The sequence below is a fragment of the Platichthys flesus genome, chromosome 9 (assembly GCF_949316205.1).
Source record: "Platichthys flesus chromosome 9, fPlaFle2.1, whole genome shotgun sequence".
NCBI classification, from domain to species: Eukaryota; Metazoa; Chordata; class Actinopteri; order Pleuronectiformes; family Pleuronectidae; genus Platichthys; species Platichthys flesus.
The window spans coordinates 20,663,747-20,683,610 of record NC_084953.1 but is presented as its reverse complement, the minus strand read 5'-3'; the positions used below and the strand labels follow the sequence as shown (position 1 = coordinate 20,683,610).

Here is a 19,864-nt window from a genome sequence, read left to right as displayed (position 1 = left end):
ATTCTCTGATTCGCTGACGAGCGGCTCAGATGAAACTCTGGTGACATACAAACACTCCACGACACACCGCTGTGTCAACAACTTCTGTGTTTAATAACAGGGGACACTTTCAACTGTTCTGTTCTCATGGCTCGCTCCCCGACAGAAAAATGCTGCTCACTATTTGAAAATTCCTCAATGGCCCTGCAGCCAAACTAGTCCCAGGTCTGTGCTTGTGTGAGGTTTCCTGAGAAGTGTTTTGCCGGTTCAACAAATATGTCTCTATTTGTGTTTCCACAGGAGACCTGATGCAGGCCAAACTTTTCACACGCACGCACCTTTCAACACTAAATATTTCAATTATTACAATAGTTTTGATATTTAGTTTTAAAATAAATCCTCAAAGATGAGTTCCAATTAAAAAAATTCAATTGTGACATGTGACATCAAACTTTGTCTGGTATTTAACAATTTTATTACTAAACTTCACTGACTAAAATAGCAGGAAATAACAGTTTCTGCTTGTTTTGACTCATTTTTCACAAATACAAACCCTTTCTCACCTGACTACATAAAGAGTCGTTGCTGGTTTCAGTGGTTTCATTCGTGTCCATACATGTAAAAGACAATCAGCTTGAATTGGGTCTAAATCACAGATGCGCTTGTAAACCAAGATACATATTACTGAACCACTGTAATATACTATCGTCTGACTATTTCATACCTATATCAGATGACTTGATTTCAAGAAAATCCAACGACAGACAGAAATACAGAGATTTCTGGATTTATTAGTAGCACATGGGCAAGTGTGCGTCCCAATAAAACATACACACAAATCTGTCATTCACGAAGACACTTCTTCAAATGACAAAGAACAGACAAATACAAAGAAGCTCATTAAAAGTCAACATTTTACTCTTTCTGCGAGGAATCCAAAAGAACTAATTACACTTCTGCAACGCATCCCAGGAGGAAAGTTCACAAGGCACCCGACACATTAAAACAATATACAATCTACACAGTCACATAGACAAATAAAAAAAAAAACAATCCTGTACATTTATTGATGGATCCCCACTCCCCTGGAAAAATGGACCTGGAGCTGTCGAGAGAGAAAGTTTTGGATTTCAGTCCAGGTCAGAGGTCTCTATATGGGGATGGAAACAATGGTGGGCAGCTCCCCGATCGGAGGTGGGTTGTACTTCTCGACCCTCATGAGCCGTCGCAGGATGTCGTCCCTGTCACGTGGCCACGCGTACACGTTGGTGTTTTGAAGCCAGTTGGGGATGTGACACTGTGATCGCAGAAACAAAACACACAGCACAGCGAACAGATTGTGAAACTGCTGAGGGTTTACTTGTATCACAACAAAGCCCTCAAGACGTGTTACTGTGGTTACGTGCATGTGTTTGGTATGTGTTTCGCAGCTGCACACGGAGCCAGGGCACATGGCAGTTTACTCCTGTCACGCGGCTTCATCACTAACCTTTCTAGCCCCGGGGAACAAAATGGGAATGAACCGGAAATTCTTGCTTCCATTCTGAATGAACTCATTCTGGAGCTGAACAACAACACCGAAAAAAAAGGAAAATAAAAATCATGAGAAGGCAATTTTTTGGGGTTTAGTTTTCATGGGCCTGTGGGATCTGACCTGTTTGTGTATGTAGACGGTGTTGAAGGTCCTCTCGTCGTTCTCCAGGCTCACAGGGGAAGCTGTCACCGTGTCGTAGTACTTGGGACTGATGATGATAATGATCAGGTATTCTTTCTGCACAGGGGACAACAACACGACGGCTTATCAGCAGTTCTACTAACCAACCCGCTGTAGCTCTTCCTGCTACACTTTACTCTTGAAACATGTTCCCTCTTGCAGAAAGACATTTAATGGTGAAGAAACACCTTCCCAAGAGTGGCACATTTAAACATCAACACATTTTCCAGCGGTTTTTCCTTTTCTTTTCCACTCAGAACAATCGGTCTGATTTTACCTCACTGAGGTATCGCTCCATGAAGTCGATCTTGCTTATGCTCCGAAACTGCTGCTCAAAGATGTCAATCTGAAACAAACAGACATCAGGACGTTACCACGCAGCCGGCCCATCTACCAATCTTTACTGAGCAGGTCCGGAGCATACGTGTGTATCGAAGCCGTTGTGTCGCAGCAGGGCGACAAAGTTGATGACCTCATTGACGTGCTTGTCGTTGTCAGCTTCGTAGGTGACAAACACCCTCCCTGTGTTCAACAGACACAAGAGCAAATAAGTTAGAGGACTCAACGACAGCTCGATCAGTCATGTGATCATGTGCCGATGTTGACACTCACTCTGCTCCAGAGACAGCAGGGTGCTGTAAGGAGGGTGCTTCTCTTTAGCTGCAGACTTGTGGCCACTGAAAGAACATAATTTAATTAGAGTAAGAAAGATGCCGAATGTACTGTGGAGCTCAGATATGTCTGTGTGAGGCACAGACTACTAATGAAAAAACGTCTCACGTCTGTGTGTGTCCAGCTCCAGGAAGTCTGCAGTCACCCGGATCTGAAGCAGAAAATTCAGAATTCATGGGCTTTCATCGTGTGATACTGTAGCATGATTAAAAAAAGACGACTAAGTTACTGCTTGTCTTTTTTTCTGTAGCTGACACACAGGACGAGTTGGTGTCAGGGCTGGTAAACACATCAACACTCACAGTACGGGCTGTGCCCTGGGTGGTACTGGGCTCCGGGGGGCTTGTGGACCATGAACCCCCTGGTGAAGGTGTCTACGTGGCCCTGAGCGCAGCAGGCTGCTCCCTGTGGCGAGCACGCGTACGGAGACAAGGTGTGGTGACGCAAGTCGGCCGATGGCGGGTTGGAGCGTAACGAGAGCGGCTGCTCTAGGCTGCTCATAGTGGAGCACTTGTACCTGCAGTGGCAGCTCTCTCCAGAGCAGTTGGAGTAATCTTTCTGGCCGTTGTAGGACGACAGGCTGTTGGGATACACCGAGCAGCTGCTGGCGCAGCTCGGGTGCGACCACTGCCCTTCAACCTGGCTGGGAAACGGAGTGGGCTGATTGTACCCAACCGGCAAACTGCGAGGATGCTGGTACGAGTAGTAGCTGGGGCCGGGCTCGGACAGAGTGTGGTTGTGTAAGCGTCCGTGCTGTGTGTCCAGACTCCTGCTGAACAGGGAGTCGTCAGCGAAGGGGGCGCGCTCTGCTAGAGGGCGCTGGCCATCGTGTTTTGAGGTGGAGTCCATCAGAGTGACGACCGTGGCTTCTTGCTCCTTGATGCTCATGGTCTCATCGTCTTCTTCAGGCGTGTTGTAATGGCAGCTTTTGTTTCTGCTCAGCTGACTGACGTGACTGTGACAGACAAAGAAACGTCATCACATAATGCAGTGGATCTGTCATTCAACCAATGTAAAGTGTCTGTTGTTCATCGAACGTGAAGGATTGTTGAACTGTGGAGCTGCTGCTTAGCGCCTGATGCCTGTTCAACAGTTTGCTCTGTTCTTTATCGTTTCTTATCAAAGTGTGATGTCTTTTGCAGGAAGGTTCAAACTGCAGCTGTACAGACACACACTGCCGTAGAAAGAGGGGTGGTGCATTGTGCTTTCTTCTGTCACACTCACCTACTTGGTGCTGAAGCCGGGTGAGCTGAAGACGGCAGCATCATAGGATCTCTTCCTCCTGACGTCCATGTGGGTCGGATTTAATCAGCATCTAAAAATCTGTCAAGGAAAAGAAGAACATACTGATAAAACTGACTGAAGAGAAATCTCTGAACACCATTCCTCTCAAAAGGTATTCCATTCCTCTGGTGAGTCGATGATGGTGACGAAACAGAGCAGTGTTCAGACGGGTTCAGATCTGGTGATGGTGAAGTCCACAGCGGCTGATTCACGTCACCTTCACGCCCATCAGATCCTTCCATGACCTCTCCTGACCTGTGGCGTGGAAGAGACCCCTCCAATCAGGATGGAATCTTTCACCATGGGGGGCCCTCCGCTGTGTGTGTCATAATAACTTCAGTTGTTCTTTTGGTGCACGCCAAACATGCACCAACCCACGTGGAGGATGACTCATCGGACCGCATCACATACTTTTCCACATCGCTATTGATCAGCGCCTGTGTGGTTTGTACACCGGTGAACTGAAAAGTGGGTCCATCTGTGTGTTGAGGGTTGTGTACGCTGCAGCTGTACATTAATAACCCCTCATTGTGTGTCAGATCTTGCTGATGCAGTCTGATCACATCCTGTTCCGACACCTGAGCTGCTCCCCTGTTGTGTCACTTCGGTCACTGTTCCTGTTCAAACGCCAGCCACGCTTTGAAACTGGAGCTTAGGCGTCGTGCGTGGCAAGTCGCTCAGATCTTTTCCTCTCGCATCTGTTTTTACAGCTGCCGCAAAGCATGACAGGCTGTAAAGGAATGATTCTACCATGCAATGCACCTGCATGTGTTGGCTTTCGCCCTCATTTTCCAGCGTTTTCCCTGTAACGTGTCTCCATCCTCTTCACAGTGGTATTCAACCCAACCGGGTCGTCTGCTGCTGAGCTGAATGGGAGCAGGCTCAGTGTGTGACAGCGTGTCTCCCACACAGGGGACTTTTCTCAAAAGCTGTGGTGGTTAACACTCAGGAGATAAATGAACCCGTGTGTGGGACTGAGAAACATGCTGCCTCTCGACACACAGACACAAGCCTCAGGTGGGAAACCACAAAACTTCCCGAAAATAGAAAGAAGTGCCTCTGGATTTCTGAGTAATGACACGTTTGGTAACAGATAGGAAAAGCTACATTCTCGCTGTCCTTTAACAGCAGACACACATCCAGATAGTGAGAATGCTCATATATGGCTGGCTGATGAAACAATAACAACAATTATCGCAATGTAATTTAATGGCAATAAAACAAAGGGCCACACATATCCATCTATCGCCTATGACACATCATTTCTCTAAGGACTCTCTGGTCGTGATGCTCCCTATGCAGCTCAGCACAGGAACCAACTGTCTGACGGCCTGAGGTCACCTCCCTCCACTGCAGCTTTTATAATAAGACTTAAAACTCGATTATTTGACAAAGTCATGCCATGATTGTTTTTCATCTATATTATATTATCTTACACAGGTCCATCTACTTTATTTGTATTAGTTTTCTCCTTCAACTTAAATGCTTCTACAAATGTATCCTTTGTATTACTTTGGCCAGGAGCAAATTAAACCAGTCTTTTCACCATAAAGAAATAATAACGTGGCATTTATCACGATAATTATCAATATTGACTTGATCATTATTTTACGACTAAAATTTACTTTGCTGTGCTTTTATTACATTTATACATATTCTTATTAAATAATCAGGCCACAGGCATTAGCTTGACAGACTACACACCAACTGTTAATAACATCTTTTCACCTGAGGTCATCAATCACCCGTAAGTTAAAGGTGACGGTTTATAAAAGGTCAAATGGATGTGTTGTAAGAGACAGGTCATATGGAACCCAGCTGCCACAGGTTCACGGTTGTGTGCGTGTCATCCTACCGTGTGTAGTTCTCCTGAGTTCAGCTCTGCTGCGGGTCAGCTGCTCCGCCAGCTCACCGGGTTCGGCTTTTTACCATCAACCTCAAATAATTAGTAGCTGTTCATGTTTTAGTCGAGTCCTCGGGAAAAGTGAAAAGCCCAGACGCGGAAGGTGAGTTTGTTCGGTGGCTTCCCTCAGCGCTGCACCGCCCCTCTCTCTGACACCGCCCCCTCCCACTAACTCCACCTTTCATCTGCTGTGCAAGGGATGAGTGTTAGCATATTAACGAGTCACACACACTTACACTCTCAGAATCACAGACTCACACACTCACTCACTGACACAGACCCTCACACACACATACACACAAACACTTACACACACTGTGACTCACTCACACACACACACTCTCTCTCACATACACACACTCAGGATCACACACACACACACACACACACACACACACACACACTCAGGTCCCCCAGGGGGGAAATCATTTTCTGTTGCCTTCTATTCAGAGGACATCCAAGCCATTGTCTCCAGGTCCATATACTGAAGCAAACCGGGCTGTTGAACTTGTTTTTTAACATATTTTAAATTAATTACTACTGTATCATTAAAAATCTATCATCAGTGTTGTGTTTAAATACAGCATTGTCCATTCAGGACATAGTTCAAAGTGTCTTTACCGTAACTCATCACCTGCATGTGTGCTAAGGGTATAAAAGTTTGGTGCCACTAGTTGGTGTCAGGCTGAAGCCTTACTTAAATTTTTTAATTTAAATAGGGCTAAAAGTTTTAAAAGTTGACTGATCTTCGTTATGGTTCTTATTATCAGTCTATGATATTATCATTATATCAGTGGTATGAAATGGTTCCATAATGATGACAATATCATTTATTACAGTAATTTCTGGGACAAAGTATCGTGACAGGTCTACCTTAATATTTGTAATAATGCACCAAGCGAGTTGCACAGTTTACAGCTTTCATTTTCTGAGAATATCTTTCATATCCAATCAAAATTGATATTGTACAATTAAATATTCTTAACTGAATCGATATTGAATCGAATCAAATGGGAAATCGAAGAGAATCAAAACATTGTTAATCCGAGTCAAATCCTTTTGGGGAAATCCAAGGCAATACCATGCCCCAGCTGGACAGTGTAAGTACGAAAGAGGCTGCTCCCTGTGCTCATTCTGCATGCAAAGGATTTGTAGACTAATCGTATTTGACAGGGGAAGCATATCATTATTCTAATTAGAATCCTTCTTTTGTCAAAAATGTTCTTCTGTGTTGCAGTGTTGTGTAAATAGATATCGCTGCTGCTAGTTGTTTTATTTTACTAGATAAATGGCTAGCAAGCTAATACCAACAGTATTTAGCATTTGACATTTTGCCAACGTTTATCAATGCTCATTCAGTATAAAGCTAATGTACCTGGTTAGAAAGTGCTACAATTGAAGTCGTCATTCGCAATTAATTGACGTTTGATGTACTACTATGTACATTCTTAAACATTACTGAGTAGTTTCACACATTGGCACATTTGTAAATTCTACATTAGGCCTTGTTCTTACAGTCATGTCATTTCCCTGATAGAATAATTATTATACCACAGCTTGGTGGAGTTTTCTATTGTGTTCTTTAAAACGCTCAACACTAAGTCTACTGTGGGAAAAGGTGGCCACCCTATCTGAGCAGTCTAGATCTGGGCCTGTTCAAATGTAAGGTGAAATGTCAAATGGTCAGAGGGGGAATAAATGTTAAGTCAGTTAAGTTAAGTTAAGTCACCAGGAAATCAATCCAAGATTATATAATGTACCTAAAATTGAACCATGATTTATAACTGTGGATTCATTACACAAACAATAGTTGATTAATTTTCCTAGACTCTGAATGTTTCCTGGCAAAAATGTCAACACACAGCAGCAGTGGCACAGCAGTGTTATTTAATGCTTCTTTCATGTATACATAAATCGTTATAGTTTGTGTAACTGTACAACATTCGCATATTTTAAAGCAGCGAACCAAGTTCATTCATGATTTAGACAAATTGATCATAAAAAAGAGATGGAACAGTGGATCATAGTGTTATTTGAGCAGATGTGTGAACTGCTCAGTGTTGACTTTTCGTTGTTTGGAGAAGCAGGAGTCCAGCCAAGCCTTCTGCACGGGGACCGCCTGCGTGTACTGACGCACCAGATCCTGGAGCTCCTGGTTCACACAGTAAAATAAAACAAATCAATCCTGAAAACATTTTATTACATCTGCTTGAAATAGTCTTGAAACGTTTTTGGCCGAAATGATGTGATTATGTCAACATGAAGCAGAATCATAAAGAAACATCTACCAACTTCTCGTTGAATCCATGATTTCTGAGGCCAATATGGTTTAAAATAGTGATTTAAAACTAATACTGTCTCTGTCTCTGTGTTTAGCTCTGCATCAGTAATAATCTGTGTCCATAATAATATAAGAAATTTGGTACACTGTGAATGTGTGTGTCGTGTAAACAGGAAGCAGACTGGCTGCCCTTCGGTCGGTTGCTTGAAACCACAGTGGTAAAAAGAATGATGAGAGATTCATTTTCCTAGAGCGACAGACGAGGTGGAAGTGTGACTGAGAGTAAGTGTTAACAAGACTTTGCTTACATCACTGGAAGTCAAGCCCTGAGTGATAAGAACCTCTCAGGAGGTGATGCTTCTGCTCATCCAGACTTTAACACAACCAGCATTTTTTAAACTTAAATGGAGCCAGCAGCATTTCCAAACTGTAATTTTAGTCACTGGAAAATGATAGATGAAGCAAAAGTGATGCTTTTTAAAACTAAGATGTAGTAGTGTGGATGTAGCTTTAGTTTAAGTATTGTGTTTCAAATAAAGAATTCAGTGAGAGGAGGACAGAGATCAGAATATGATCAGTAAACCTCAAAATGCTACTGACCTTTGAGTGGATGCTATTCTCCACCTCCGCAACTATGTGGGTGACCTCTGGACTCATCATATCCTCCTCATCGCCATCATAAGTGCAATGTAGTTAAGGAGTAGTGACATTTTCACACTATATTGTAATAACAACTGACTCTATTTCACTCGTTACCCTTCCCTCCCCGTAAAACTCTACGTAAACATGTCTCCTGCTTATACGTTCATTTTTGCTTTAAAAACCCTTTGACTGTGAGAACAAACTGAAGAAAACATTCTGTCAGAAAGGATATGTGAACAGGTAACGGGCCAGCCTCTTTCTCTCTGATGCAGGGAGGTTGTAGAAAAACACACGGACCCCCGACATGAAACTGGGGAGATCTGTGGGACCGGGGCTCCCAACAGGACCCGAGGGGCCAGGAGTGTCTGCTTCTGTTTCACTAGTCAACCTGTTGGGGTTACACAACTGTGGTTCAGGGCAGGATGTTGATGTCGAGGTGGCAGAGGTGGGTGGCTGAGGTGTAGCGGTATTCTTGGAAGCCCTGCTGTGATAGTATCTGTCAGAGTCACATTCAGGAGAAATGAGTCCAAACTTTGCGATAGATAAGGCTTCTAGAGAACAGAAATATCGGCTGAAGTTTTTAAAGGATACATGAACGTGGGGATGCCCCTGGAGGCCAAGTGTTTCCGGATGAGTTGCTCCGTGCCGTACCAGTTGAACCCTTTGGTGGAGTGACCGATGCGAGGAAGATGAACGCTTGCTTTGAGGGGGAAATGACAAAGAGGGCAGAGTGAGTGGGAGGAAGGGTGAGCTTGAATGTTAACTGCAACCTCCTGAATTTCGGATGTTAGAGTTCCTCTCAAGTCGACCTGCAGGAGGGGTGACGGTCGGTAGGGAAATGTGCAGGTTTGCATCACCTACTTGAAAAACATTGAGAGGTGAAGCTAACTTTAGTGCACAGTGTTCTTATCAGTTCCTCTCCTGTGCAGCTCAACAAGAGAAATATCAAATTCCTCTCCTCTTTGCTGTTCCTCAGTAAGTGTGTTGGCACTAATGTTCTGTGCACTCTCACGTGTCTTCACAATAACACACAGCATGTCCTGCATATCTTGTCAGTCAAGTCTGACAATAATATAACACTGGAGCCTGAAGGTGAGGCTTAAACATTGTTTGTTCATGCACTGGTCAACTTTGAGGTTCCATAACGTCTTCTTTCATACTTTTCATACTAATATCCAAGCTGTACATTTAGGTATTTACTTTACAGGTTGCCTATTCAAGTTCTCCTGAATTCACCAGGAGTTGGTTTTTAAACACAACATGCTGGAACATGATCACTACACCGCATCACTACATCTAACGCCGTGCTCTCTCCTGCCAAGTCTTGTGCAGGATATATTAGTTTCCAATAAAGAAGTATTGAACTATATTCTTACAGGTTTTTCTTTCTCAAAATTTGTTCTTTCACAACTCTGAGCCAGAATTCTCCACATCAGTAGCACTTAGCTACAGTAAACTTTCCAGAACAAAAGTCTTAATGAATTTATTTTACTGTATTCACCTGTCGTGTCTTTATCGGCATGTAAGTAGAAAATCAGGAGGTTATTTTAGCATGGATGACATGATGCTTAAATGTTTTGTCACTTTAAAGGTGTACTTGTCAAAGTGCTTTACAGTACCCTTGTGTCTTTTGGCTGCAGCATAAATCTTCTTCAGACCTTCGTCCAGAGCCATCAGACTGATCCCAGACAAGTTGTTGGCTTTGTCTCTCTGCTGTGACACTATCAGGGCCAACTGAGGACACAAGGAAGGAGGTTGACAGAATGTAAAGCTTAATCTTAAGATCAGTCAGTTTCTTCACTTGCTGCCACAATTTCACAATCCTGTAACCAAACATAAACCCAAACCCTACTGTTGATCACTACTACTGCAAAGAGGCAGCTTCTACCAGGAAACAAGTATGCATTTCCAGGCAGCACAGTTTTATGCAGAGTTAATGCATTGTGGGTTTCGTTTAAAAATAACCTACTTGATCCTGTCCGTCCAATCTGGACTGTTTGTCATCGATGGGGAATAGCAGAACGTTGCCTATGTCCAAATCTGAGACAAATAACATGTTCACACTTTAGATTGTCTGCTTCATTCTCAGCCAGAGAACAAAAGTGAAAATGGTACGAGTGTCCATTTTATTTGCAATCAGGGACAATCTCACCTTTCATCTTGCCTGCCAACTCATACTGCTTCCGTGGTTCATCAGATCTCAGCTCCAGAGCGGTAAACAAGCCTCCCCTCCCCCAGACTCCTGAGTCATCTACACATCACGACTTTGATTAGTATAAGACTGACCAGAGAACATTTCCATGTCAGTGTGTCGTACAACCTGGCGTGTTGCTATGGTAACTCGGATAACTCACCAACACAGTGCACAATGATAGCATCTCCCTGAGCAGCATGTGGATGAGCAACATCCCCCAGAACATAGTGGATAGCCGTGCTGTCAGAGTCTGTGGAACGTAAACTGCCATCATCCTCCTCATCCTCCTCTTCGTCACTGTCCACAGACTGCAGGCACAGTGAGCTGTAGCCACACGACTCCCACCATGCCCTTCTGCAGGATTAATAAAAACATCAAGTTGCAAGCAGCATTGAAGGTCCCTCGCACCGTTGTGCATTTCTGTGGGACGACCTGAAGATCATTGGATTATGCATGAAGGAGCGACTGAGTTCTGGATAATTTTTTCTTTGTGATTCTATATGAATGGAGAAATAAGAATGAGATGCTCCTGAGTCCTAGTGAAGTATCAATACCGCAAGACTCTTTTGCCAAGAAAAATATGGCAAAAGTCTGCCAGCAACTGAATGACTAAGAAAATAGCTATATCTGCAGTTAGGCGTTTTGCCACACCCAAATACCGAACAACCCAATCAAATTACACATCTTGATCACTCGGAAGTCTGTGCCAAATTTGGTGGATTTTCAAACAAGCTACTCATGGCAATGGCGTTTCGTTGAAAAAACGACCTCCCAGTAGGTGGCGCTATGACCAAGACTGAAATTTGGCCTGCACTTGTATTAAACGTGACATTTCAAAGAGTTATAATGATGTGGAGCTGCCAACACTCTTAACAGACTTGTGAAGTCTGGTAGAGATCCATGTACAGGCCAATTATAAAATGCTTCCTGTTTCATCTCAAAAACACCAACCTGCACCTACAAGACCTGCTGAAATTGCGCCCCTCGAAAAGGGGAAAGGACCTGCAATGATCAGAAAGTCACATAATTCCACCAGAATATCTCTGGGAAGTACACACAGTTCTCTGATTATCTCCAGCTGTAGCTGTTCCATCTCTGAAAAACTCATCTTTCCTGCAGAGGGTGGGGATGAACGTTGACTTGTGGTCCCTTTTAACTCTTTATAGAGGTAGGTTGGTAGCAGCTCTCCTGGTATTTAATAACACCTCAGATAACATGTACTCTGTCCTCAACTTGTCAGGATCCCACTGTGGAAACTTCACCACCTGCTCTTGATGTCTGCGTAGTTTATAGATGGCTGCGTGATCTACTTCTTGTCGCAGCTGATCCATACCGACACACATCACAGTAGTGCCTCCAAATGTTACACGCCTAGAAAAGGGGAACAGACAGAAGTGAAACGGACACAGTTTTTGCTGGCTTAAAGTCTAAGGGTATTGGGTCTAAAATAGTGATGCTATATAAATGGAGAAATAAGAAGGAGATGCTCCTGAGTCCCTCGCACTGTTCGGTGCTTGGCCCCAAATCCAATGAAAGCTTTGGTGTTGATTTACAGATATTTACTTTTTCTGCTGCTTCTTCATATCCTTCTGAGCTTTGGCTCTCTTGGCTGCAGTCTCTCTCTGCCTCTTCTGCACCTCAAGCTCAGCCTCAGTCAGAAGTTTCCTCTTCCTTGTTGAAGTCGGTAGAGCTACTGAGAGTAAAGCCTGGGTACATACACAGAATATACAGTCACAGCTGCACAGATAGGGTGGGATGCTGTTAAATATATCTGTAGACAGTTATGATTCCCAGATATCAATCACATTAAGTAAAACATACATGACTGATCACACATGAATCAGCACCTTTGTAAAATAATTTTAAACAAAAGACTAAACATTGCAAACTTCAGGAAGGGAGGATGTGTGCAGGACTGTTGTATACGATTCAGACTGCATTCATTTAGCTGTGAACAGGATAAACTGCTGATCTGTATGTTGAAATGATGCAAAGTTCCAGTGGCCCTGCAAAACAGACAAAAAAGAACTTGCCCCAAAATTGTTGCCCTAAACAAAAGGAGTGTATAATATAATGTATAAAATGATTTATGGATCTTCATGAAAAAAAACTGTCCCATTTAGTGAATTGGTATCTGTGAGTGTGTGAAATTGGGTGCAGCTTGATAGAATTTAAATGGACTTGGGCCTCGGTGGAGGTATGTGCTCATCTGCGTGCTATTCTGGTTTATTATGGACCTGCAGGGAAAAGCGCCTCTTCTATATCTTCTTTATCTACTTAAAAGATTAAATGTTTTCAATTTAAAAATGTGTACATCCCCCTGAGTTGAAAGTAAAGGAGACAGACTCTTACTCCAGCATTGCCCCGCAGAGCTCGTCCCTCTCCCGCAGTTCTCTCAAACTCAGCCTGCTGCTCCGTCATCAAACGTGCGAAGCTCGTCTGGTCATCAGCGCTGGGCTTCTTACTGTAGTCTTTTCCCTCAAAGTAGTACATGTGGTCTGTAAGATGGGACAGCACAATGGTGAGTGTGATTGTTCATCTCCAGCAGAGTAAGTTGTATGAACCAAGTTGATTACAGTAATCAGGTGGCGTGTTTATATATGTGGTTATTTTTTCATGGTGACAAAACTGAAACATATACACAAGATATGAAATGAGATTCCAACCAGGTTGGCTGAATGCTCTGCACATACAAATAAAGCCAGAGGGATTTGAGACTCTGAAGTGGTAAAACATACTCTGTCCGTCATATTCAGAGCTTCTGCCTTCCTCCTCCTCTTCATCTTCTTTGAGTGCGGTGGAGTCTTCATCATCCACCCACTGGCCGTTACGAGTTGGACCGAGGATTTTCTTGAGTTTCACTTCCTGTACAGAGCTCTCTTCTGTCGACAGAAGCTTATCTACCCCAAACTTCATGATCTCACTGAGCTACGTGGGGCAGGAAATATGAGCGAGAAGAAGTGGTTTGAACAACTGGAGGAGTATAGTATAAAAGTGAACACAACAACTAGGGACTGCAGGATTCAAAGAAAAGAGATCATGGTGATCAAAGTTCACAAACCTTGAGTCCTGCAGCGGCTGATTGAACTTGATCCAGTAAAGAGAAGCGACCTCCTTCAATGACAGCCTGGGTGAGGTGCAGCTTAGACACGGCTCGAGAGTACATTAGTTCCTCCACAGTGTGTCTTGCCAGAAGGCGGATCACTTTCACAGGTCTGTAATGAGTTACAGTCAGTATAAGAGTAAAGGGCCCTTCACTTAGGTTGGTTAGTTAGGGTATTTATGAGAGAGGATGTGAAGAAAATGGTTGATATCAAAGCGGCAGAGACTGAGCAACTCCAGAGGTTTAAATCTTGTTCATATCGGGTTTTTAAATCCATCCTGAGAGATCCGAGAGCTCTAAGTGTCTATTCACACCTATAATTAAAATGTATCCTGAATGTGTCCCCTGTGACCACTTGTAATTGGATTTCACTTCTCTTCTCCACCAGAAATTATTCATGTAAATCATTTCTGTTTGCAAAAACCATTTTACAGAGTTAACAGATGTGTAATGAGAACGTTTGTCTGGCTGTCGAGCAGAGTCAGGAGGGACTGTCGGAATCTAGTGCAGTATCTAGTGAAGCCAAGGACAAGTTTGCGTTGACACAGCTCAAAGGATGAGGTTGTTGACCCCTTGTGATCGGATCTGAACCGGTTTTGGGGAGTACCACTGCGTGTGACAACAGGTGCATAAAACCTTTAGTGTCTCCAGAGGGAGAAATTTGGGTTGATAATGAAATCTACAAGTTGAAGAAGTTATAATGAACAAACTGACTAACTCTGCAGCCCGCTCCTCATCTCTGCACCTTAACTCCTTCAGGCATGATAACACCTGAACCCCTGACAAATGCTTACACCTCCTCACCTGTGCTGACCAATCCGATGGCAGCGAGCCGCAGCCTGCAGGTCGTTCTGAGGGTTGAAGTCACTATCCATGAAAATGACTGTGTCAGCAGCTGTAAGGTTCAGGCCCACTCCCCCTGCAAAGACAGAGCACCATGTCTGAGAACAGTGCACTCTTGTTACTTACAATGCATTCTACAGGTGGAGTAATGCATTTATAGACGTTACAGAAATATGCACTGAAAGGGATCAGCATGAAGAAGTGAGAGCTGCTGTAAGACACTGCAGTGTGTCATCCTGTGGCAGCTCTTATCTCTGTGTGATCAGTCCCCTTTCCTCTCTCAGCTACTTACAAGAACTGTAGAGGTACATACGCAGCTTTCAAGTGCAGCTCAGTCACTGCTGACTTTACTGTGTTATCTACAAACCTGTGGTAAGGTATTATTAACAACATTGTATTCTTCAGTCACCTGCTTTAGTGCTGAGGAGGAAGATAAACACATCTTTGCGGTTAAAGTTCTTCACTGCCAGATTTCGTTCTTCCCCTCGGACAGACCCATCCAGTCGTTCATAGCTGTAACCTTAACAGAAAAACAAGCTCAATTCAGCTTTTGTTTGTGGAGGAAAACAGGAAGTGGATTCAAGAACAATGTCGCCTGTGAACTTATAAACATTAATTAGAAGTCAAGCAAGTTGAAAAAAGGACTGGCCTACTAAGATTCATGTTCCATTTTTGCAAAATTGAAATCACTGCAACATCAGTTTCCTTTTCAATGAGAGTGAGGTTTGAATTAATATGAGAGCAAGTCAGCCTGCTCGTTCACCTCTGTACTCCAGGTAATCCTGAAGAATATCCAGCATCCTGGTCATCTGAGAGAACAACAGGATCTGATGGCCGCTTTACTCGGAAAAACAAGACAAATGTTATCAAGTAATTATCAGGGAATATGCAACTTAAACCATATAACAAGTACAATTAAGTGCTCCACGAGATCTGTGCATTGTGTCAGCATCTAGTTCATGTGGTATCAAAGTAACAGCAGTCCGACTTGGACTACACTGCCAGCAGATGGAGACAATTAACAAGCAGCTGGACTTACCCATCGTGTAGGTAGGTCAGCATGCTGTCCAGGAGGCAAAGCTTCCCACTGGCTTGGATAAGATGCTCTCCCATCTCAAAAGGCTCAGGCTCCAGTCCTGAACAAAAGAAACCCTTAACGTATAAAACATGCTTCTATATTTGCAATGAATAGTATCTGTCTCTTTCATACATCTCACCATTAAACAGGTAAGGGTGGTCCACACACTTTCTCAGGTTCATCAAGATGTTCATGAGCCGGTTCTTGTTTCCTTGTTCATTTTCAAAAGCCTCTGAAAGCGCAGGTTCAGAAGACAGAAAGCTACAGTCATTTTCTGATTTTCACATATGAGCAACGCAGCAGGAGCTGGTCTGGGACAGATGCGTTCATACAACAGGACATTTCTTTGGAGCGTCCTGTTGTTTTTCCGTTTTGCTTGTTAGAAAAAACCTCAACGTGCACACTTGCTCATGGTGAATCCTGCAGATAATCTCCTGCTTTATCCTCTCAAGAGCTCACGTTTTCACTAGGGGGCTGACAGGAGAAATTCCAAAGAAAGTCCAGAGTAACTGACTCAGATATTTGCGTTCTCACATAGAGTCAAACCCTCCTGTCATTCTCCATGTCTGAAAGCAACTTATGACGATTCATAGATTCTGCATCCTACCAGGATTTACAATGTACAAACTCTTACCCAGGTCCTTCAGCAGAAAAGCTTTGTAGCATTTTTTCTGCAGCGCCGACATGCCGTGGTACATCAGCAGCTCCGTCTTCTTCGGCAGATCGACAGCAACCTCTGACTTGACTCTGCGAAGCAGGAAAGGCTCCAGGACACTCTGTAGCTCAGCAGCTGGAAACAGAGACAGAGCAACACAGTAGACCAGTGTCGATTTAGTTCAGAATTCTCTATGCAGTACAAGAAAATAACAAATAATTATTTTCTAGCTGATAACTAATCCTGCTGAATGTATCCAAACATTGTGACAGGATAACTATGCATCATACCAAGAGCAGGCTGATGTAGTACATTTGAGTAAGACTTGACGAAAACATCAATCTCTTCAGCTGGGAAGACGCTGGGTTGAATGAAGGTCAGCAGGGAGTAGATCTCCTGCAGGTTGTTCTGAAGGGGCGTTCCTGTTAGCAGGACTCTGAACTCCACTGAAAACTATGGAAGAAATACAGGGAAAAACTCAATCACCTTGTCAGGGAAATAACAGGGCGAATAGTGGAGAAGATAAGGAGACAAAAGGTCAACTCTGTACCATTGTCAGGGTTGAGTGCAATAATGAGTTGTGATTCTTTAATCGATGAGCTTCGTCTACCACAAGCAACTTCCAATTCCACCTGGGAAACAGAATGTGATGGTGCAACGACAAAAAGAGTTAACCCACGAAAATTCATCATCGTTATCGCTAAAAATAAAACATCAAATTTAATGACATTCATGTTTTATTCAGGATCTTGATGAACAAAAGATGTGATAACAGGTTAGTTAAATGGTCATCCTAATATTAAACATATTAACTCCAAGGTAAGCAAGAAACACAAAAACAACTGGATGCATTTCCACGAAACTTGGTGGAAGGATGTGGTTTGGATCATCCATTGAAATTGAGTGTGGATCAAGATCAGGGGGCGGATCCACAGTTTTATCTTTTTACTTTATTTAACATTGTGAGATAGGGCGCTTTTCAACATTTTCACTTTCAAGAAATGATTCATGGCGCTTGATAAAATAAATCATGCACTTTTGGGGAACTGAAATCTATGAGTGTGTGAAATTTAGTGCAGCCCGGTTAAATTTTAGGAGACTCCTGGGCCTTGGCGGAGGTATGTGCTCTACTCTCTGTCATTGTAGCTTGTTATACAAATTAAATAATGCGGTCTACCGCATAAATATGTTCATCAATGATTTAATTTAATTTATATATTCTTACAACTGTTTCATGCAGGATTTGCTCGGTTCAAAATGAATCAACCACGTGAGCAACCGATTCTTATTTCAAATCCCTGCTGGTAGTTGTGTAACAGATCCCACTCACCGTTTCAGGAATGAGGCATCGTTGAGACACAGCTGGAAATACAGAGTAAGAAAATAAAAAGATGTCAGTTTGAATATAGATGAAACTTTAGGTCATTTTGTTTTCCCCAAACAGCCTCTGACCTCATATGTTGTGAGAAGAACATGGAAGTCCTGTGTATTTGTTCCTTTCTGAAGCTCCGCTCGTCTCCCTTTGTCGCCCGTGTAACACAGCACAGTCAGAGAGGGGGCGAGGCTGCAACCAGGAGAAACACAAGTGGAGAATTTCTCATTTTACAAACAGTCCAGCACACACTCAAATTAAAGATATGACTTGGCATGTTAATGTGGTGTGTCCATTGTTTCATTTGAAATTGACTGTGCTGAAGCTCAGAACCTAAAGAGAAAAACGTATCCAGATAGCTGTGGTGGGGACTGTCATCTGTGTTTGATGGTGTTATACACAGATAAATAATTTAAAAAACATTTGTAAAATAATGTAGAATTACAGATAAATGAGACAGTACCGTTCCAGCTCTTCTTTCCAATACTCCAGGACAGAGAGTGGGCTCAGGACTAAAAACGGACCTTCACTACCAAGAGCTTCTGACATGTACACCAGCAGAGAGATCGTCTGAAGGGACAAGTTAGGATCATGAATTTGTCACATTCATCATACAGTCCGGACATCTTTTCAGTCAGGGGATAAAAGTGCCTGTGCTACTTTTCTGGTAGTTATTTAGACCATGGTTAATATGATGATTACAACACAATAGGTGAATACTTATTTACTCCAGCCATAGCTTTAGTGGGTACATGGAGGGATTTAAAGCACTTTACACTACAGATCACATTCACTTATTCACACACTGTTTCAGAGAGAGCTTCCTCAAACCCACACAATGTAATAAAACATTGTATTTACACCCTTATTACCTGTTTCCTGTTATTCATCTCGCTTTAAGAACACACAGAGAAGCATTGCAATGCATCACTATGACAACACATACTTAAGAAAGTGAGAGTGATGGATCACACACCTGACAGGTTTTACCCAAACCCATCTCATCTCCCAGGATGCATCCCTGCTGGCTTTGCAGACACTGGGTCAACCACTGCACACCGTCCAGCTGGTAGCTCCTCAACTGGATCCCTGAGAGCAACGGGACAGTTCATCACCACTGACCATAGACTGTGTCTGTAACTGACACTGGCTCCCACACATGTCAACAAGAATAGAACACGACCATTAAGGAGACACAACTTGACGATAGTTAAACTAGATTAAACACAGCTGCTTAAACCTGTGAATGAACAAAGCGACACGGAAGTTACAGACTTGCGTTACGTTACTAAGGTAGCGATCCTCCGTACCACTTAACCCGCATCTCTGCAGCTCACTCTGGGTCACAGGAGTCCCCCTCTTCTTCTTCTTCTTCGACACGATGGTTTTAATCCTCAACAAGATGTCTGACATGTTTACACGGATACAGGACCAATGAGTAAACAGACTATATCTGTTTACAGACAAGTCCAGGCAAGTCTTTCTGACTTGTGTCCAGAAGTCCAGGAAGACCGTAGTGCCGCTCGTATGGAGGCTTGTCCGTGAAGACGAAAAGGCGGTGACGTTCGCGCCGGCCGTACCACCACGTGACCGATTCAGGAAATGGTTCGCGTGTGCCAATACCAATACATCAGAGGCAGCTCCTTAACAACTTGTGTGGCATCAGAAGCAGTTGCCTTAATATATCATTGACAGTTTCTATTGACAGCGGAAGAGCCCATACGAGCTACTGCTGCCCACAGTCTGTGCTGCTGCCACAATGATTATAAAAAAGTGTAGCTGACCTGACTGGGTCACGTGACGGTGCGAAGTCGGGCGCCAATTAAATTCAAATCCATTGTTATTTGTATTTGTGTCCAATCACAACATACCTGGTCTCGATGTAGGTCAAAATAAATAGATTCACAAATTAATAAATTAATGAGTTAATTACAGTTTGCAAAGATAATATTTTCCCTACAATAATTTATTCATTCATCTGTGCTCTTATGTATTCACTTATTTCTACAAATATTTATTTACTTATTTCTAAAATTATTTAATTACTTCATACATTTATTTTTTTATTAATACATTTTTACCACATTTATTCATTTATTAGCTAATTTCATATTAACAAATGTATTTATAAATTTCTTATTTCA

General features: G+C 43.0%; 2 protein-coding genes across 3 annotated transcripts; both read right to left on the bottom strand.

Moving 5' to 3' along the window:
* Positions 1 to 750: 750 nt before the first annotated feature.
* Positions 751 to 5,693, bottom strand: traf3ip2l (TRAF3 interacting protein 2-like). Of its 2 annotated transcripts, none has more exons than XM_062395135.1 (10): positions 5,505 to 5,693; positions 3,590 to 3,688; positions 2,668 to 3,320; positions 2,474 to 2,516; positions 2,306 to 2,370; positions 2,118 to 2,215; positions 1,971 to 2,039; positions 1,634 to 1,750; positions 1,469 to 1,543; positions 751 to 1,276 (listed from the first exon to the last, which is right to left on the bottom strand). In XM_062395135.1, the coding sequence occupies exons 2-10, from the start codon at positions 3,631 to 3,633 to the stop codon at positions 1,130 to 1,132; spliced, it is 1,311 nt and encodes a 436-aa protein (XP_062251119.1). In that variant the 5' UTR covers positions 3,634 to 3,688; positions 5,505 to 5,693; the 3' UTR covers positions 751 to 1,129. The 2 variants fall into 2 exon arrangements, with proteins under 2 accessions (XP_062251119.1, XP_062251118.1); XM_062395134.1 differs by having other exon boundaries at positions 3,594 to 3,688.
* A 1,748-nt stretch (positions 5,694 to 7,441) lies between these two features.
* On the bottom strand, positions 7,442 to 19,283 carry chd1l (chromodomain helicase DNA binding protein 1-like). The gene is made up of 25 exons (XM_062395863.1): positions 19,031 to 19,283; positions 18,697 to 18,809; positions 18,184 to 18,290; positions 17,801 to 17,912; positions 17,679 to 17,710; positions 16,899 to 16,980; positions 16,639 to 16,801; positions 16,328 to 16,483; positions 15,833 to 15,925; positions 15,655 to 15,751; positions 15,379 to 15,452; positions 15,025 to 15,135; positions 14,577 to 14,691; positions 13,731 to 13,884; positions 13,408 to 13,597; positions 13,022 to 13,167; positions 12,233 to 12,375; positions 10,830 to 11,023; positions 10,628 to 10,726; positions 10,445 to 10,515; positions 10,095 to 10,209; positions 9,067 to 9,175; positions 8,711 to 8,971; positions 8,434 to 8,518; positions 7,442 to 7,704 (listed from the first exon to the last, which is right to left on the bottom strand). The coding sequence occupies exons 1-25, from the start codon at positions 19,131 to 19,133 to the stop codon at positions 7,582 to 7,584; spliced, it is 3,048 nt and encodes a 1,015-aa protein (XP_062251847.1). The 5' UTR covers positions 19,134 to 19,283; the 3' UTR covers positions 7,442 to 7,581.
* Between the last annotated feature and the right edge of the window lie 581 nt (positions 19,284 to 19,864).